We start from the raw sequence: 15346 nt of genomic DNA on the forward strand, positions 1-15346 counted from the left end.
TAAAACTAACGATGTTTCAATTAAATAAACCCACAAGTATATGTTTTAAAATGAGAGTCTGAAATGTTGTGCAACTTTTGAGATAAAAATTTATTTTTCACATGAAAGACATAGTTCGCAGTTCGGATTTGGGACAAATTTACAAGATTCTATTGGTAATACAAAATCAGTCGCACTCTCTTCTTCTAATCCTACTTAAGTTCACACAGTCACTCAGGTCATGTCGATGTATTTTGTTCGTTTCGTCAAATTAGTTTTAAAACTTTTGCTCAGTGGAGTCGTCTGAAGTGCCGAGAGCGCGGAGTCTCATCAGAAGAGGTCGCGGGCGGAAGGGCTGCCAGGGCAGGGGCGCGTGGCTGGAACCTGGGCTCTGGGGACAGCAGAAGGGCCTCAGTGATGCGACGCATGACGACGGTGCTTCCGACCCGGAAGGTTCGCATGTGTGTCCGCACCAGGAACTGCATTCGATGCAAGGCCACTATCACAAGGGCAGCTCCCCTGAAAAATTTGGATAACAAAATTAAATCTGCAAAATGTTACAATTTATAAATTTTGAAAGTAATATGAGTGAGACTTTGATGGGATCTTAGGATAGGATAAAATTAGGTGAAGTTTACTTTAGGACGACGTGAGAAAAAACGCACTTGAATCTGGCAAGTGGTGTGGGAGAAGGCAGAGGCGGCGCCAGGGGCAGCTGAGCTCTGATGGAGGCCAACGACGCTTCAAACGAGGCTATCACCATCTGCAGGTAGCGCTTCTGCCACCTCAGGGATTTGCGTTGGCTCTCTATCTGTTGGCACTTGCCGTAAAGGTACTCCACCTGGAATCAGAGTCAAGAATTCATACTGTTATAAATTATGTTAACTTGTTGTGAGAAAGGAGAATTAATTGATTTGATTGATAATTTAAAAATATGAAAAATATTGAAATATAATTCTAATAAAACTTGAAGAAACAAAAAATCTAGTTTATATGTCTTTAATTTTATTATGTTTAATAATTTATGAATTAATTAAAACAGAAAAATACCTTAGAGTGGTCAATGGTGATGGTGTCATCTCCAGTCCTGTCCTGCGAGTTCTCATACTGCATTTTGAGTCTCTCGAGCAGCCAAGCGGCCCGTTCGGTGCTGAGGGCGGCCGCGGCGGCCACTGCTTCGTGCTTCAGCCGCTCGGCCTCATGCAGCAGTTGCACCCTTTCAACAGCCCACGCCCGTCGCTCCGCCTCAATTGTGGCAGACTCCAAAGTGGATGTCGGTCGGGCAATTTCGTGACGCAAGGCGGCTACCTCAGCGGCCACGCCACGTCTGGCCTCCGACAGCTGCTGCTCCAGAAGAGCTCGGTGCCGCTGGTGCTCGGCCTGATCTCGGTCTGCGCGCTGCAGAAGACGCGCCTCGGTCTCTCTCAGGGCAGACACCAGCTCGTTCAGCTCCTGCGTCTCAAAGTGCAAACGCACATTCCTGTCTCGCTCCTCCTGCAACTGAACATTTATTTAGGCACAACCAAACGCCTTTGACGGCGTGCGGGGTCAAAGTGAAACCGCCACCAAGCTCAATTGTTTTGAAGGAGAAAAGCGCTTTGAACAAATTTAAAAAGTAAAGATTTGTTAATTTTTCAAAAATCATTTATTGAATTTTAGTGCAAACGATTTGAATTGAAAATTTTAGATTTTTACTAGATATTTAGATAATTTCAAAGCGCTCCAGTTTTGCATGTTTGTGTGTGCCAAAGCGTACCTGTGCCAGCAGGTGGCGCAGGTGGTGCTGCGTGATTTGCTGGCTCACCTCTACCATATCTGCCTTTTCGTCCTCCTCAGTCTGAAATTCATAAATCAATACGCTTCAATTATGCTTCTTTGCACTCCACCTACCTTTGATTTCTCCTTTGTTTCCAGCTGTTGCTGCAGACTGACAGCTTTGGCCGCCGCCTTTTCTAGCTGCTCCCTTGTCTCGTGGTACTCCTTGTCCTTCGAGTCAAGCATCTGAAGACAATAATAAATTAATTAATGGTTCAAAACAGAGTAGAAGTGTGTCTACCTGTGAAACGGCAGCAAGATTACGCTGGGTGACCCGGTGTCTTGCGCTTTCACCCTCAAACTTGGCCATCAGAAGAAGCATGTCTGTGTCTTTGCCTGCCAAAGCGCTCTCCAGGGCGTTTGCTCGGCACAACTCCTTTTCCAACTCCAACCTGAGTATCAAAAGATTATTTTAAAAAATTCGAGAGCTAAAAATTATTTTCCGTACTTGGCTTGTTGGACTTGACGCTCTGCCGTCTCAAGCTTCTGCTGCAGTTCCAGCAACTTTTCCATGTTCTGCCGTGACTCAACGCCTCGTTCCATTTGGGCAACACGAGCCTCGGTTGCCAACTGCTTTTCTGTGGCCACAGCAGCTTCCAGTTTGGAGGCTTGTTGTTCACTTTCCTCAAGCTGCCGCCTCAAATCAGCAACTGAAAAAAAAATAATACATTTTTTTCCAATTTTTCCTGAATTTTGTCAATAATAACATTTTGCTCACTTTTTTCAAGAAGACTCTTCTCCTTGAGCAGCGCCTCTTTCTCAGCAGTGATCAGCTGCCTTTTCAGGTCAGCAACCAGAGTTGCGTCCGTCAATGCCGATCTGGCCGTCTGTGTGGCCGCAGGCTTCATCTCAACAGGTGCAGCGGTGTGTTTTTTTAGCACAGCCAGCTCGCTCAAGCTCAGAACCTCGACTCCTCCGTCTTGCACTCTGGACAGCAGCCGTTGCAGATTTTCTGTAGCAGTGGATATGTCTAAGCTGGCGCTGTCTGTTGATGCGTCCAACTGGGCGTTCACAGACAACTCTGTCTGCATCTGCCTTGCATATTCCTCAAATCGAGCTGTAATAATGTTGATTAAATTTTAAAGATAATAGAGAAGTGACAAAATTACTGGAGATTGTGGCAAGTTCTTCCTTAAGTTGGTTGTTTTCATCCTGCAGCAATTTCAGCTCAGATTTGCCTTTCTCAATCAGTTGCTACAGGAAGAAAAATAAGATAAATTTTTAAATTCAGGGAAACTTGTAAATTACATTCAGATTTGATTCTGTCTGCTGAAGAAGGATCTCTTTCTGCTGTAGCTGTTCCTTCAGAGAGTCAACCTTGTCCTCCAACACCACTTTTGGTGTGGCAGGCTTGGACAGTTCTACCAGTTTGGATGGCTCCTCGTCCAGCTCCAAGTTTCCAATCACCGGCTTCAGTTTCTGCAAAATAAAGGTCAAGTCTGGATCTCATAAAGGAATTTATAGAAACTAACCGGTTCCATTAATGTGGAGTTGCCAAAGTCAAACTCCACTGCTCTGGAACTTGACCTCAGCACCTCACTATTTCTGGAGCTGCTCCTAAGAAGAGTCGAATGCGTCCTCATCTCCACGTGCTGCATCATCTCCAAAAGCTGCTCTTTGGTAACGTCAGATGTTTCCAAGGTGTGGTGCACACTTTCAAGGCGTTCGCGCATAACTTGAACCTGTAAACAATGAAGTATATTTAGCAGACAATCACTGTTTATATTCAAAATTCAAATCAATTCACAGTTCGCATGATTTAACTTCAGTATTTTAAAACTCGATATTAAAATATTCACCTGCAAGCTGAGCTCCTCGATTTCAGTATTTTTTTCAGCAATCAATGATTGATAAAGCTGATTGCTAATGCGTCTCGGACTGCTCGAAAGTCGACGAATAGCTTCTTCCTCAACCAAATCCAATCTCTCCCTCAGTCTTTCAGTCTCCTCAGTTGCCTCCTGCTCCTTCCGAGCGGCCTCAGCCTCGTGCTCAGCAAGCACACGCTTTGTCTTCTCCAACTGCTCTCGCAGCTCTTTGATCTATTCACAAAAATTATAAGTAATCAATGATTTTACAATGGTTAATTTAGTTACCTCTGACTCCTTGGTGCTGAGCTTTTCCTTCAGAGCTTCAAGCTGCTCGGCTGAGCGTTGCTGAATGTGGCGCAGACTCGAATTCTGTCGCTCTTCAACACTGCTCTGGTGAAATCGTTGTTGGTCCAGCCGAGACTGGAGACTAGAGATCTGCTGGAGTTGTTCTTCAACACGTTTTTGCAGCATGCAGCGCTCAACTTGAAGCTCCTATTAACAAAATTAACAAATAAATTTTAGATTTTATATAAAATTTTGCATTTTAATATGAAATCAGACAAAGAAACTTTTGTAAATAAAAAATGCTGACCTCTTCAGAACGCTGGACTGTTTTGAGTTCATTTTCAAGTCTTCTTATGTGTGAAAATGCTGCATCCTCAGCACGAGTGTGGTTCTGCAGTTTATCCTGGAGGCGTCGAATGGAAGCCAGAGGCGACCTTTCAACACTCTCAGGTGATGTTACACCCTCTCCACTCTCACGAGGACTGCTTGCTGCCTTGTGAGCACGCTCCAGTTCCTTAGTTCGCTTATCCAAGGTCATTTCCAGCGTTTTCAACTAAATTTGTTTGTATATTTAAGTGCCGATGGAATTTTGAGTATATTTTTCTTACCTGTAAATTCATTTCATACAGAGCAGGCGCCTCCTGGTTGGCTTTTTCCTCCAGCTGCTGCTTGTAGGAACTCAACTGCTCCTCAAGCAAGCAGATCTGGTCAAGGAGGTCAACAGAACTGTGGTCATTCTTCAGGGCATCCAACTGCTCATTGTGGATAAGACTTTCCTGGTCGAACGCAGCTTGCAGGCGGCCCAGTCGTGACTTGAGTTCTTTTTCGCTCTTTTGCTTATCTTCAAGTTGGGATTCTAAGTTTTTCACAACGTCGCGCAAAACTTGCACCTAAAGTAAGTGAAAATTTTAATTAATATATAAAGAAAGATCAATTATGAAGCTGTAACAGGCAAAATGAGAATATACAAATTCATTCTGATCGACTCTGGGTCTAATTTTGTGTGAATAGTCCTATGTGTTCGCCAGAAATACATCAATACAATTTTTGAAAAATCAATACAAACAATTTGAATAAAACATTTCGGAAAAGAGAGTAAAGAGACAGGACATAAAAAACTAACTGCTATTATGTGCCATGTTAGTTTTTTACTAAAAATTGAGAGTAACGATTGTTTTTAAGTTATCTTGTAATCTCTAACTCACAATCAGCAGGTAATAATGATACTCTCAGTCTATGTGCCCATAACATAAATAATTATTTTGATAAACTCAATTTTCAATTCCAAGAATCAAAAATTAAGAATTCCTAATAAAATTACATTTATATCATTAAGAGCAAGAACAAGGTAAATTATTAACTATAATAATTTCAAGTGCCATATAAAAAAATCATAGAGTGTAAGAAAATCAGTGAATTTAAATTCAAATATACTAAAAAATGGCTAAATTTTCAATAACTTTTGTGTATTTTGTATTTAATATTATAAATTAATGAAACGAGTCTGATATTATTGATTAAATCGATATGTTGGGGATGGATTTTTTTTATAATTCTCACCTTATCATTGGCGGCTTTGTACTGCGCGGCAGCTTCAGCAGCTGCTGCATGCGCCTTCTGCAGTTGCCCAGCGTGTTCCCTGACCTGACCCTCTAGGCACTCAACCTGAAGAATGAAAACTTGCTTTGAAAATCACGCCCCGTTGCATTAAAGAGACTGCGTGAAAGTGGCCCACAGTCGAGGGTTATTTTTAGAGCACTTCCTGTCTCTGCATCCAACTGCGCACGAGGGGAGGCCACTCCACAACCACACGCAACACATGCTCGTAAAGGGGCCAATGGGGGTGGAATTTCATGGAGGAGAGGTTTTTTTGTTGTTGTTCCATTTAAACTCAAGATTGAAATATGATTCCTCCAAGAAAAAATAAAATAATCACCTCTTTAGACAGGCGGCTAGCTTCGTTCTTGTCCCGCTCTCTGTCCTTGAGGGCGTCCCTTAGGTGCTGCACCTGACGAGCAAACTCATCACGCTCCTGCTCCCGTTCAGCAGCTTGTTCATCCAGGAAGGCTCGATTCGCACGCACCTGTTTGTCCGCACACTCTATCTGCAGGAAATAAATTCAGAAGCAAAATGAAAGAAAATAATCTTTGTTTTCTTCTTTTGGAAAAAATAAAACTTTAAAGGAAAATAATAATTTACCTGCATGTGAAGGTCATCTTTTTCCCTTCTAGCCTCGTCTGCCAGCCGATGAGCTTCGGCCACCAGTTCCTCGAGCACATTAGCGCAAGGATGGGGTTCGTCTTGAAGGACGCCTCTTGCCCTTTCCTGAAGGTCAACAAGTCGTACGAGTCTCAGCTCAAGTCCCAAGGGAGCTCCCTCGTCACCGAAGCCTTCAGTTACAGCCTCTCGAGTACGATTCTCCAGGCGAGCTTCTAGGGCAGCTACCTTTGCCTCACTGGCGGCCAGCAGCTGCTTCAGGTCTTCAAGCTGTGGAAGAGATTGATTTTTTTTTTAAATTTCATCAAAAAGTCTAACAAGTTAATTGAATTGAAGTAAAGATAAAAGTAATGATTTGAAACATAATAAGAATAATGAAATTTTTAAATACTGAATTTTTAAATATTTGTGTGTATTATTATCATCTTGCATAAGTACAAACAAACCTGTCTAGTTCCAACAAGGGATGCTTCAGAGACTCCAATGATGTCAGCAACTTCTCTGCGAAGACGAAGCAGACAAGCGTCTAAGTCTGCGCGCATTTGCTCTGCATCAAGCTCGGAAAGACTAAGCGCCTCTGACAAGGCACTGAGGTCTGGAGCGATTCGCAAACGGCGCTCTTCCTCACTTGCGTTGCTCTCGGTGTCACTGCCCAGGGCATGTGTGTCGACGAAAGAGGCCAACTGTTCGTCAAGCTGACCCAGGTAGCGTACCAGCTCAGACACAACATGCCGAAGCATTTCGTTCTCCCTGCCGAGAACCTGCTTTTGTTGCAAGAACTGGTCTCGAAGAGGTGCCTCGACACCCTGATTGTGAGAGCAGAAAAATTTTAAAGTTAAACATTTTTCATGGCATAAAAATTAAACCCATAACTCTCATAATGAAAAGAATAAAAATTATAGAATTGATCATTTTGAGCTGTGCGTAATGGACAAATTTAATAGCAAACATTTGAATAAATTGGCAAAACAATGGTTTGTTTCATTAAGTTTAATAAAAAAAATTTAGTATTGAATCATCAATAATTGAATAACCAACCTGAATCATCTGTTGCCTGAGGGCATCCATCTCCTTTGCGTGTTGTTCCTTAAGTTTGGCCACTTGGCCTGTGGCCTCAGCCACTAGGTGTTCGCGAAGCTGCTCCAGTTCAGGCGGCCACTCGGAAGCCTCGTGCTCTCCGGCAAGCATCGCCTGCAATGCAAACACTCGGCTCAATTTAGATGCACGTGACTCAGAAGGTCAATGATCAAACAAAGGCAGAAGCAGAAAAATAAATTAAACGGCAAAGCCCATCCACCTCGCTACCAGGGACTATCAGATCACAACGGACAGTACCTGCAGGTGTCGGCCGAGAGTTGCGACCGCGTCCATGCGCTCTTCTTGCAGGCGCCGCTCGAATCGGAGCTCCGAGTCGGCGCCGCGCTTTGCCTGCTCCTCCAGCAGCGCCACAAAACTCTCCTCCTTTACGATTCAAAGCATGCAGACGGACACGAAAATTAGAGCAAGAAGGCAACAAAGTTTTGGCCGAAAAAGCAAACATGGCCTTTCATCTGTTCTCAGATTAAAGCTTTTCATGCGATTCATATTATTTTAATAAAATTTTTCTTGCTAACATTTGCAATGAGAAATATGGAAAATTTAAATAGTATATTGATTCTAGAAAATTTGAGAATATTAGACATGCAATTTTCATTTCTCACATGCACATTGGCATTTTAAATTTTCAAGCTGAGACAAGATTCTCTCACTACCTGAATGCTCCGTAAAACTTTGATGTGCTTCATGTCCAGAGAGCAGCAGAACAATTTTCCAGCGCTGCACAGCCTCAACTGACTGCTGCGCTCCTCTGCTGCTACCTCTGAGGCATGAGTCACCCTTCACTCACAGAGCAATCAGGCAGCTCATTAAACATAATGGGGAGAGGAACAAGCAGTGAAACGGCGCCGGGCGGTAAATTACCTGCTGCTCTATTGTCTGCTGTAGTTTCAGCACTTCCTTCTCATGCGCCTGGGCTAGCACCTTCTCTAAGTGCTCTAGCTTTTGTCTAAACTGGTCATTCAGCTCACTTAGCGCCATTTCCAAGGATGCATGGTGGCCTGGAAATTAAAATATTAAACAATAATTTCAAAAGTATTTTTATGCTTTATAATTTACACTTTGCTAAATTAATTAAATTTATTATAGTTTGCAAATGTGGGAATACTTACGTTTTTCCAATTCTTCTTCAAGCTCCTCCATTTCTTTTTCATGCTTTTCTTTCAATTTGGCAGTTTGCTTCTCAAACTTTCCTTGCAGCTCTTCAATCAGATGTTCCCGCTGTTCCACAATCTCAGCAACGATTTTTTTGTGCTTCTCCTCAAGCGTGCTCTGCCAGAAAAAAAATAGGAACGATGTAAAGTAGAAAATTCATCAAACCATCTCTTGTAAATTCTGCCGCTTGATGCTTTCGACCAGCTCGTCAATCTCCATGCTCAATTTTTGCGTCTCCTCTCTAACTCTCCTTTCAAGCTCCTTGTCAAATTGCGCTCTTAACTCTTCAGAAATATTCGTATCCTGAATATTATTTTTAATATCAAAATTTCAATCTTTCATATTTTTAAATTTACTGGATGTTCCTCCATTTTAATTTGTGGACTAGCGGTCAGGTCAAATGCGTTTGACCTTTGAGTAACTTCCGAGCGCAATTTTTCCTCAAGACGAGACATTTCAAGTTCATGAGCATCATTCAGGTCCCGGGCCAATTGCTGGATGTTACTCGCATGTTTTTCTTCCTGTCGAGCTAATCGTTCGCTCCACTCAGCCTCAATCGCGTCAATGACTCGCTCATCAGGCCTAAAATTTAAGGAAATAAAATAATCTGAAACGAAAGAACTCTCACTTTATTGATGGAGGCTCAGAAAAGCTGTCACAGTCTTTAGTTTGGTCGTCTTCAAACTCATCAGAGCTACCGGATAATTTTCGACTCTGACTTCTTTGACTATATACATCTTCAGCATACCTAAAATAAGCTCATAGTAATTAAATAATCTAAATAATCGATAAATTTACTTTTCATTAAGATCTGCCCATCTTTTTTCATAATAAGTTCTCAGCTCTTCCATTTCCTTTTCATGTTTCTTCTCCATGGCTATCTTCAACTCCAAAAGGCCACTAACTGCCAGTCCTGACGTCTTTAGATCAGCAAGAAGAGCTTTGATTTGTTTCAATTCTTCCACCTCACTGAAATAACAAAGGTTAAATATTTCTGGTAAAAATCAAAATATAATACCAACCAGGTACTCTCCCACTGGTCTTTGATTTGTTTATTAATCTGCATATTTGTATCCTTAAGAGCTAGCCGTAAGTTAGCCGCCTCCTGCTTATATTTGCTGTTGATGGTTGCAGCAGCTGATTGAACAACGGCGGCCACCTCTTCGCCACCTTCAAGTGCTGCTTTTGTGCACTTTTCACTCCATTTGTCGCATATTTCCTGAACACAGGCGCTCAACTTTGAGCAGACGGATTGCTCCAGTTGCTGCAGAAGTGATTCGTTGCGCCTCTGCTTGTCCTCCTTCAGCAGAACTTCCAGCTTCTGCTCAGATTCCTTCTCTGAGTGACTCTAGTATTGAAATTTGGAATAAAAATCAGGGATAAAAATATAGTTTTCAAATAGAACCATTTCAACAGTAGCTTTTTCAACATTATCAGCCTTCAGAGTCTCCAGGAGCTGCGCATGTGTTTCTTTCAGGCTTTGCAGCTGCTGGTCATAGCTGATGCTAATCTTTTCTATCTCCAAACGCAACCCTTCTTGCACCTTTTCAAGTACCTGACTCAAGCACCGCTCATCAAAGTCGCCCTAGAAATTTGGGTTATTTTTGTGAGATGGGACCAAAAAATCAATAAAATTCCTTCATTCAAGTCTCCTGATACTTTATCATAATGTAAACAGAGAGCTCACCTCAAGATTTTTTAGAACCGCTCGCATCTCCTTTAAGATTTTGTCTGCAAATCCATCTCGTAACTTGATTTCTCGTGACTCAATTCGCTTGTGCATCTCTTCGAGCTGAATTAAAGAATACAGAATTTTTAAACTCTAAGCAACTGAAAGAAGAAATCGGAAAAAAAGAAGACAGAAAATAACTTTTGAGCGATTTATTTCAAATTAAATTAAAACAATAATTTGGAAAAACAGAATGACTTAATTAAAAAGAAAATAAATAAAAGGCAGTGCACTATGAGAAATTTCAACAAAAGAAACAATTAAAAACTGGACCACAATATTAAATTTAAGAGGGAAGAAAAAGAAAACTTCATAGATCGTGAGAAATGGAAGTTTGTCGGACCTGCTCTAGGTGTTTCATCTGTATCTGTTTAAGACTGGAGGCCTCGTCAAAAGACAACTGCTCTTTTAGGCGGGCCACTGCTGCTGCGTGAACCTCGTCAAGAGCAGCCTTGACCTCCTCCAGGTGGCCGCAACCATCTAGAGGACCTTCCATAATATCTGACGAGCCGCAACGACACAGAAGCAACTCGATCTAATGAAATACACATTATATTGTAAAATATTTCTATCTCAAAACTTTTTTTTTATAAGAATATCAACAAGCAAAACATTCCTTTTGCATAAAAATAAGCAGAAATTACACATATAAAAATTATATGTACACACCTCTTTAGCAGTAGCCTCTGCTCTACATTGCTTCAGTAGCAGCTCCTTCTGCACCACTTCTAACTCTAGTAATTTTTTCTGCTCCCGGAGAAGTTGCTCTTTTTGATCTATGGCCGCTTCAAGGGCCTGAACTTCTGCTTCTAAAGCAACTTTTTCACGCTCTGAGCCCTTTAGCAACAAAATGTCAGATCATGAAAGAGAAGTAACACAGCATGGTAAAAATTCTAACCTCAAACTGCTGCTGTGAGTGTGTTAGCTGTGCCTGCAGGTCACGCACTTTGACCTCCAGCCGCTTTTGCTCTTCCTCTACAGAGGAATCCAGAGAATGCTGAGAGTTTGCTACAGGTTCCCGCGACTCTAACTCGTGAATCATTTCATTCAGCTGTTCCTCCAGACGAACGGCCCAGCCGTTGGTATTCTCTGACTGCCAAAAGTCAAATTCTTGAAATTTTTTCATGGCAATCTTGTCTTATAGGTAAATGTATTTACAAGATTCAATTAGTGCAATAAAACAAAACCATGTTATTCACTGTACGTTATAGAAAAATTACACCGGAAATTATTGGAAGCACGGGTATAGGATTGTAGGTATAATTATTTGTTCCACAACAAACTCTTTCACGGCCTAGCATTTAAATTAGGTAATTTATCAAATAAAATCACTTTTTATTTACGGTTATTAATTAATTTTGAACATGATACATCCCAAATATACGTCATTCTGTCAAGCGATACTTGCATAGTTGCTGGCCATGGAATAGTTAGTCATGGAACAATTTATTGTACACCAAAATTGCAGAAAGAAAAGGAAAGAAAATCCTGACCTTGGCAGCTTGGAGCTCCTCACGCTGCTGTCCTAGTTTTTCAAGCAGAACAGCCGCCTCGATTCGATTATTAAGCAAGAGTGGGCGGTGTGACGTTTTTTGACGCTCAGCCCGCAGTGCTGCTTTCAGATCTGCAACCTCAGTTGCAAGCTGCTCGACTAGGTCTCGTAAGCCGTGACCGAGGGCACAGGCCAACTCGTCAGTAGCTGCTGCAGAGACCAGCCGTTGCTCAAGACGTGCCGCCCGTTCCTGACAAGCAGCCAGCTGAGTTGAAAATGAGGCTGCCTGTGCCTGCTGGTCGTTGGCCGCTGCCCAGGCAGCGGAAACCTCAGCACAGCTTTCCTCTAGTTTGGTGCCTATAGCTAAGAGGCCTGCCTCCAGGGTAGCCACTAGCTCTTCAAGATCAGATATTTTTGACCTAGAGCCAAATTACGACAATAATAAAATTATTAAATTTCTTCATTAAAACTACATTTGTTTGTAAAAAAAATTTAATTTAAAATGTTTGCATGTTTTGAAACTTTTTCTACATACCTGAGCAAAATTTGAGAATGTTTAGCATGTTTAAGCGAGTGCTGTAGTACAACAGCTTGTTTAGCCGCTGCCTCAAGGTCCTTATTATCTATGTGACGGCTACTGGCCTTTGACAGTTGATCCTCCAGCTGAACCAGCGCCTCTTGCAGGTGTCCCTTTTCATTTTCCAGCTGCCCAATCTTCAGTTCGTACTGATTTATCAAGAGCTAAAAGCAAGACAAAATAGAGTTTTTCTCTAATTTGATGAATACCACAAACCTTTGATCTAGCAACAGAGGCCGTGACTCTTTGCAGACCAGCAACCTGCTCTACAAGCTGCTTATTCCGCTGAGTAAGGGAGATTTTCTCATCAGCCAGAGTTTTTGTTCTTGCTTGCTCATGTTCAAGTTGAGTACTTAGACGACTGGCGTTAGCTTCAGCAGTGCGGAGACGTAGCGCCAGCGCTTCACACTGCTCCACCCAGCCAAGAACAGCTGTCTGTCCAGTGGGCATCTCTTCGGGTCGCACGCGAAGCCTTCCAATACCTCTCTCTGCCGCGTCCACTTCATTTTCAACCTCAAACTTTGCACTACTTTCTTCTTCTTCAACCTAAAATTAAAATGTTATAGCATTAAAAATAACTTCCTTTTACATTTTTGAATAACGTTCAAATCACATTATTTACAAATTAAATATTGAAGTCTGTGTATTGAAGGAAGCCAAAATTTGTGTATTTTATTATCAATTTTGACAAATGTTACCTCCTCTGGAATAACGTCCCTGAGATTGCTGTTCCTTGTGTAAAGTCGTTTAAAACGCATAGCCTCCTGCTCAGCAGCACGCCATCGGCTGTAGAGCAGCTCGGCCTCAGCTTCAGCATCTTGCTTTTCGTCATGGAGTCGCTCGCACTCGGTCGCCAGGGCCTTTGCACGAGTTTGCAGTCGCCCAAGAGCCTCCTCTGCGCCCTCAAGAGATTCAACCTTATTGTAGAGCTTAGCATTCTCTTCTCTAAGGATGGCCTGCTTAGAACGCAGCACTGCTGCTTCCTGGGTGCTCTTGGACAAAGCTTCTTTCAACTCCTCACCTTTTTCATTAGACATTGCGTCCAGCTGGACCTGAACAAATTATGATGAAATAAGCCAAAATATTTGTCTTAAATCTAACCTTGTCCAGGTGGTTTTGCTGAAGTTGGTTCCGAAGAGAATGCACCACATTTTCCAAAGACTGCTTGTCCTCAAGAAGATTGTGAATTTGCTTGTTGAGTGAAGGGGCCTCCTCTAGTGATATTCTCAAGGTTTCTAGCTCTGATTCAAGTTTGGCTAGGAGTTTTTTGTGCTCCGTTTCTGCTCGTTCCTGACTCAACCTTGAAAGTTGTTATTTTTATAAATTTCTCTTTAAGTTATTGATTCTAAATTAATGTTCTTCTTCAATAATTTAATAATAAGCCAATAGTTAAGCTTATTAAACTTACTTCCACTGCTGATTAATATTCCTTAGTTGCTCCCCAAAACGATTTTCGCTTTCCTCCTTGCATTTTAACAGATTCTTTTTGTTTTCCGAGATCAGATCTTCTTTATCTGCAGACAATTGTTCGCACCTTTGGTTGAGCACCTGAATTCCTTGTTTCAGTTCCTGTACCTACATATTCATTTCAATAATTTGTTAAAAAAAATTTTATTTGGTTCAAATAAGGGGACCTGTTTTGAGTACTGCATCACCAGTTGTGACCGCAGATTAGCCTCTTCAGCACGAGCAGCACCCAGTGCGTTTCTCAGCCCCTCGGCCACATGCTCGGCTTGCAGACGGCCATTCTGGGCAGCTAACAAGGCGGCCGCATCAGATCCAGACTCTATAAGAGCAGTGGCATTTTGCAGCTGGCCTTGCAGAAGTGCCACTTGCCGACCAAAATCAACAACAGCCGCCTCTTGCTCAGCCCTTGCTGCAGCCTCAGACATCAGCTCAGCATTTTTCTCTTTCACCTGACGTTCTAAATCTGCCAATTGGTTCTGCAACTGTACAATTACATGAATTAATTCACTAAAAAAGTCAATGTTTTATAAAATTTATAATCATGAATAGAAGCACTAAAGAAGAATAACAAACGTGATTCATCATTGCATTTAATTTCATATAATTAGATGTATGAAACACTAGCAAAAATTCATATAATATTAAAGCTAAAAATTATTTTGGCTTAAGATAAGAAAAACTTAAATTCTAATTTATAGGAACAAATCGCAACAGTAAAGGACATTTTTTTATTGATATTTATTGTAAGTTAAACTCACCATCAATATGATGTCTTCATTTGCATCTTTCTCCTCTTTGATTCCATTCTGCCGATCCATATACCGGCTTTCCATTTCTGTAACAAACTCCAAACGTCAGAACCAGCTGGTAATTAAATGCAAATTTACATACCATCCATCATCTGCTCGTACTTGTTAGCCCTGCAGACAAACTCCGCAGCGCTGTCGACACTTGACCTAGCACTGTCTGGCGGCGACGCGTCGCCGCCAGCGTCGCCGTCACCCCGATAATCGGTCTGTAAGTCAATGAAAGAATCAGTCAAGTGAGATCAACACACAGACTCGAGGGCCCCCTATCAAAATCCACTCGAGCAAAACGACAGCTGCCAAATGGAGCGCCGCTTGTCTATTTTTGTCTCCGGCCGCGTGACGAGGGTTGAAAGTGGGCCGTGGAACTTCTAGTGGCTTAATTAACCCCCAAGAAGACCGTTTCAACCACTTCACCTTGCCAGGTGGAAAAGCGGAGCTGTCGGGGTGGAAAATAAAAGGGAAAGGTTACCTTTCTCGGGCCCTCCTTGGGCCCAAAACCGCCCCACGGGTCTTGATCCATGTCAAGGAACTTTGAGTGGCATGTCTGATCGTCTTAGGGGGTCGTATCGGCTTCGGATTTGCTTTTTTCGGGTGAATTTGCAGTTCTCTAGCTAAAGTTTCAACCCTATGTTTACGATCGAACTGCTGGCTGGGGGTCTCTGGGATCTGTGATTGGCCACTGCTGTTCAAAGTGAACGCTGATTGGTTGCAGGTGAAAAAGCGCGCGAATCATGCCTGCATCCAAGGCTGCATCGGAGAAATGTCAAAATCGGCGCCATACGTCACGTGGAGCCATCTACAGGGCAACGAAAGAATAAATTTCAAATTTGTAAAGGGGTGTACAGATAGGAGAATTCGATTCTCTAGTTAATAGAACAAAATTGAAGAGACAATATTATAAAACTAAAAATTTAGAAT

The 15346-nt window shown here is 42.1% G+C and overlaps 1 protein-coding gene across 5 annotated transcripts; it reads right to left on the bottom strand.

The window, feature by feature from the left end:
* Nucleotides 1-53: 53 nt before the first annotated feature.
* Nucleotides 54-15110, bottom strand: LOC132198063 (pericentrin-like). Of its 5 annotated transcripts, none has more exons than XM_059621809.1 (43): nucleotides 14898-15110; nucleotides 14511-14634; nucleotides 14378-14454; nucleotides 13787-14101; nucleotides 13561-13727; nucleotides 13254-13452; nucleotides 12851-13204; nucleotides 12369-12698; nucleotides 12111-12316; nucleotides 11577-11994; nucleotides 10982-11176; nucleotides 10753-10920; nucleotides 10427-10618; nucleotides 10042-10146; nucleotides 9760-9939; nucleotides 9377-9702; nucleotides 9153-9323; nucleotides 8983-9102; nucleotides 8711-8936; nucleotides 8520-8657; nucleotides 8312-8471; nucleotides 8064-8200; nucleotides 7440-7565; nucleotides 7143-7295; nucleotides 6551-6910; nucleotides 6087-6374; nucleotides 5824-5991; nucleotides 5448-5552; nucleotides 4496-4777; nucleotides 4195-4440; nucleotides 3888-4094; nucleotides 3594-3833; nucleotides 3267-3476; nucleotides 3043-3213; nucleotides 2904-2988; nucleotides 2513-2851; nucleotides 2243-2444; nucleotides 2036-2186; nucleotides 1870-1980; nucleotides 1784-1816; nucleotides 1030-1473; nucleotides 645-820; nucleotides 54-498 (listed from the first exon to the last, which is right to left on the bottom strand). In XM_059621809.1, the coding sequence occupies exons 1-43, from the start codon at nucleotides 14946-14948 to the stop codon at nucleotides 270-272; spliced, it is 8685 nt and encodes a 2894-aa protein (XP_059477792.1). In that variant the 5' UTR covers nucleotides 14949-15110; the 3' UTR covers nucleotides 54-269. The 5 variants fall into 5 exon arrangements, with proteins under 5 accessions (XP_059477792.1, XP_059477791.1, XP_059477790.1 ...); XM_059621808.1 differs by having other exon boundaries at nucleotides 1030-1479; XM_059621807.1 differs by having other exon boundaries at nucleotides 1736-1816.
* Nucleotides 15111-15346: the final 236 nt, after the last annotated feature.

The sequence above is a fragment of the Neocloeon triangulifer genome, unplaced genomic scaffold (genome assembly GCF_031216515.1).
Source record: "Neocloeon triangulifer isolate White Clay Creek 2 clone unplaced genomic scaffold, ASM3121651v1 ptg000012l, whole genome shotgun sequence".
NCBI classification, from domain to species: domain Eukaryota; kingdom Metazoa; phylum Arthropoda; class Insecta; order Ephemeroptera; family Baetidae; genus Neocloeon; species Neocloeon triangulifer.

Coding starts and splice junctions, on each gene's coding strand:
- LOC132198063 (XM_059621806.1), bottom strand. CDS start 14,948: ATGGATCAAGACCCGTGGGGCGGTTTTGGGCCCAAGGAGGGCCCGAGA. Junction 11,995..12,110: donor CATTCTCAAATTTTGCTCAG/GTATGTAGAAAA, acceptor ATTTGGCTCTAG/GTCAAAAATATCTGATCTTG. Junction 1,981..2,035: donor ATCTTGCTGCCGTTTCACAG/GTAGACACACTT, acceptor TATTGTCTTCAG/ATGCTTGACTCGAAGGACAA.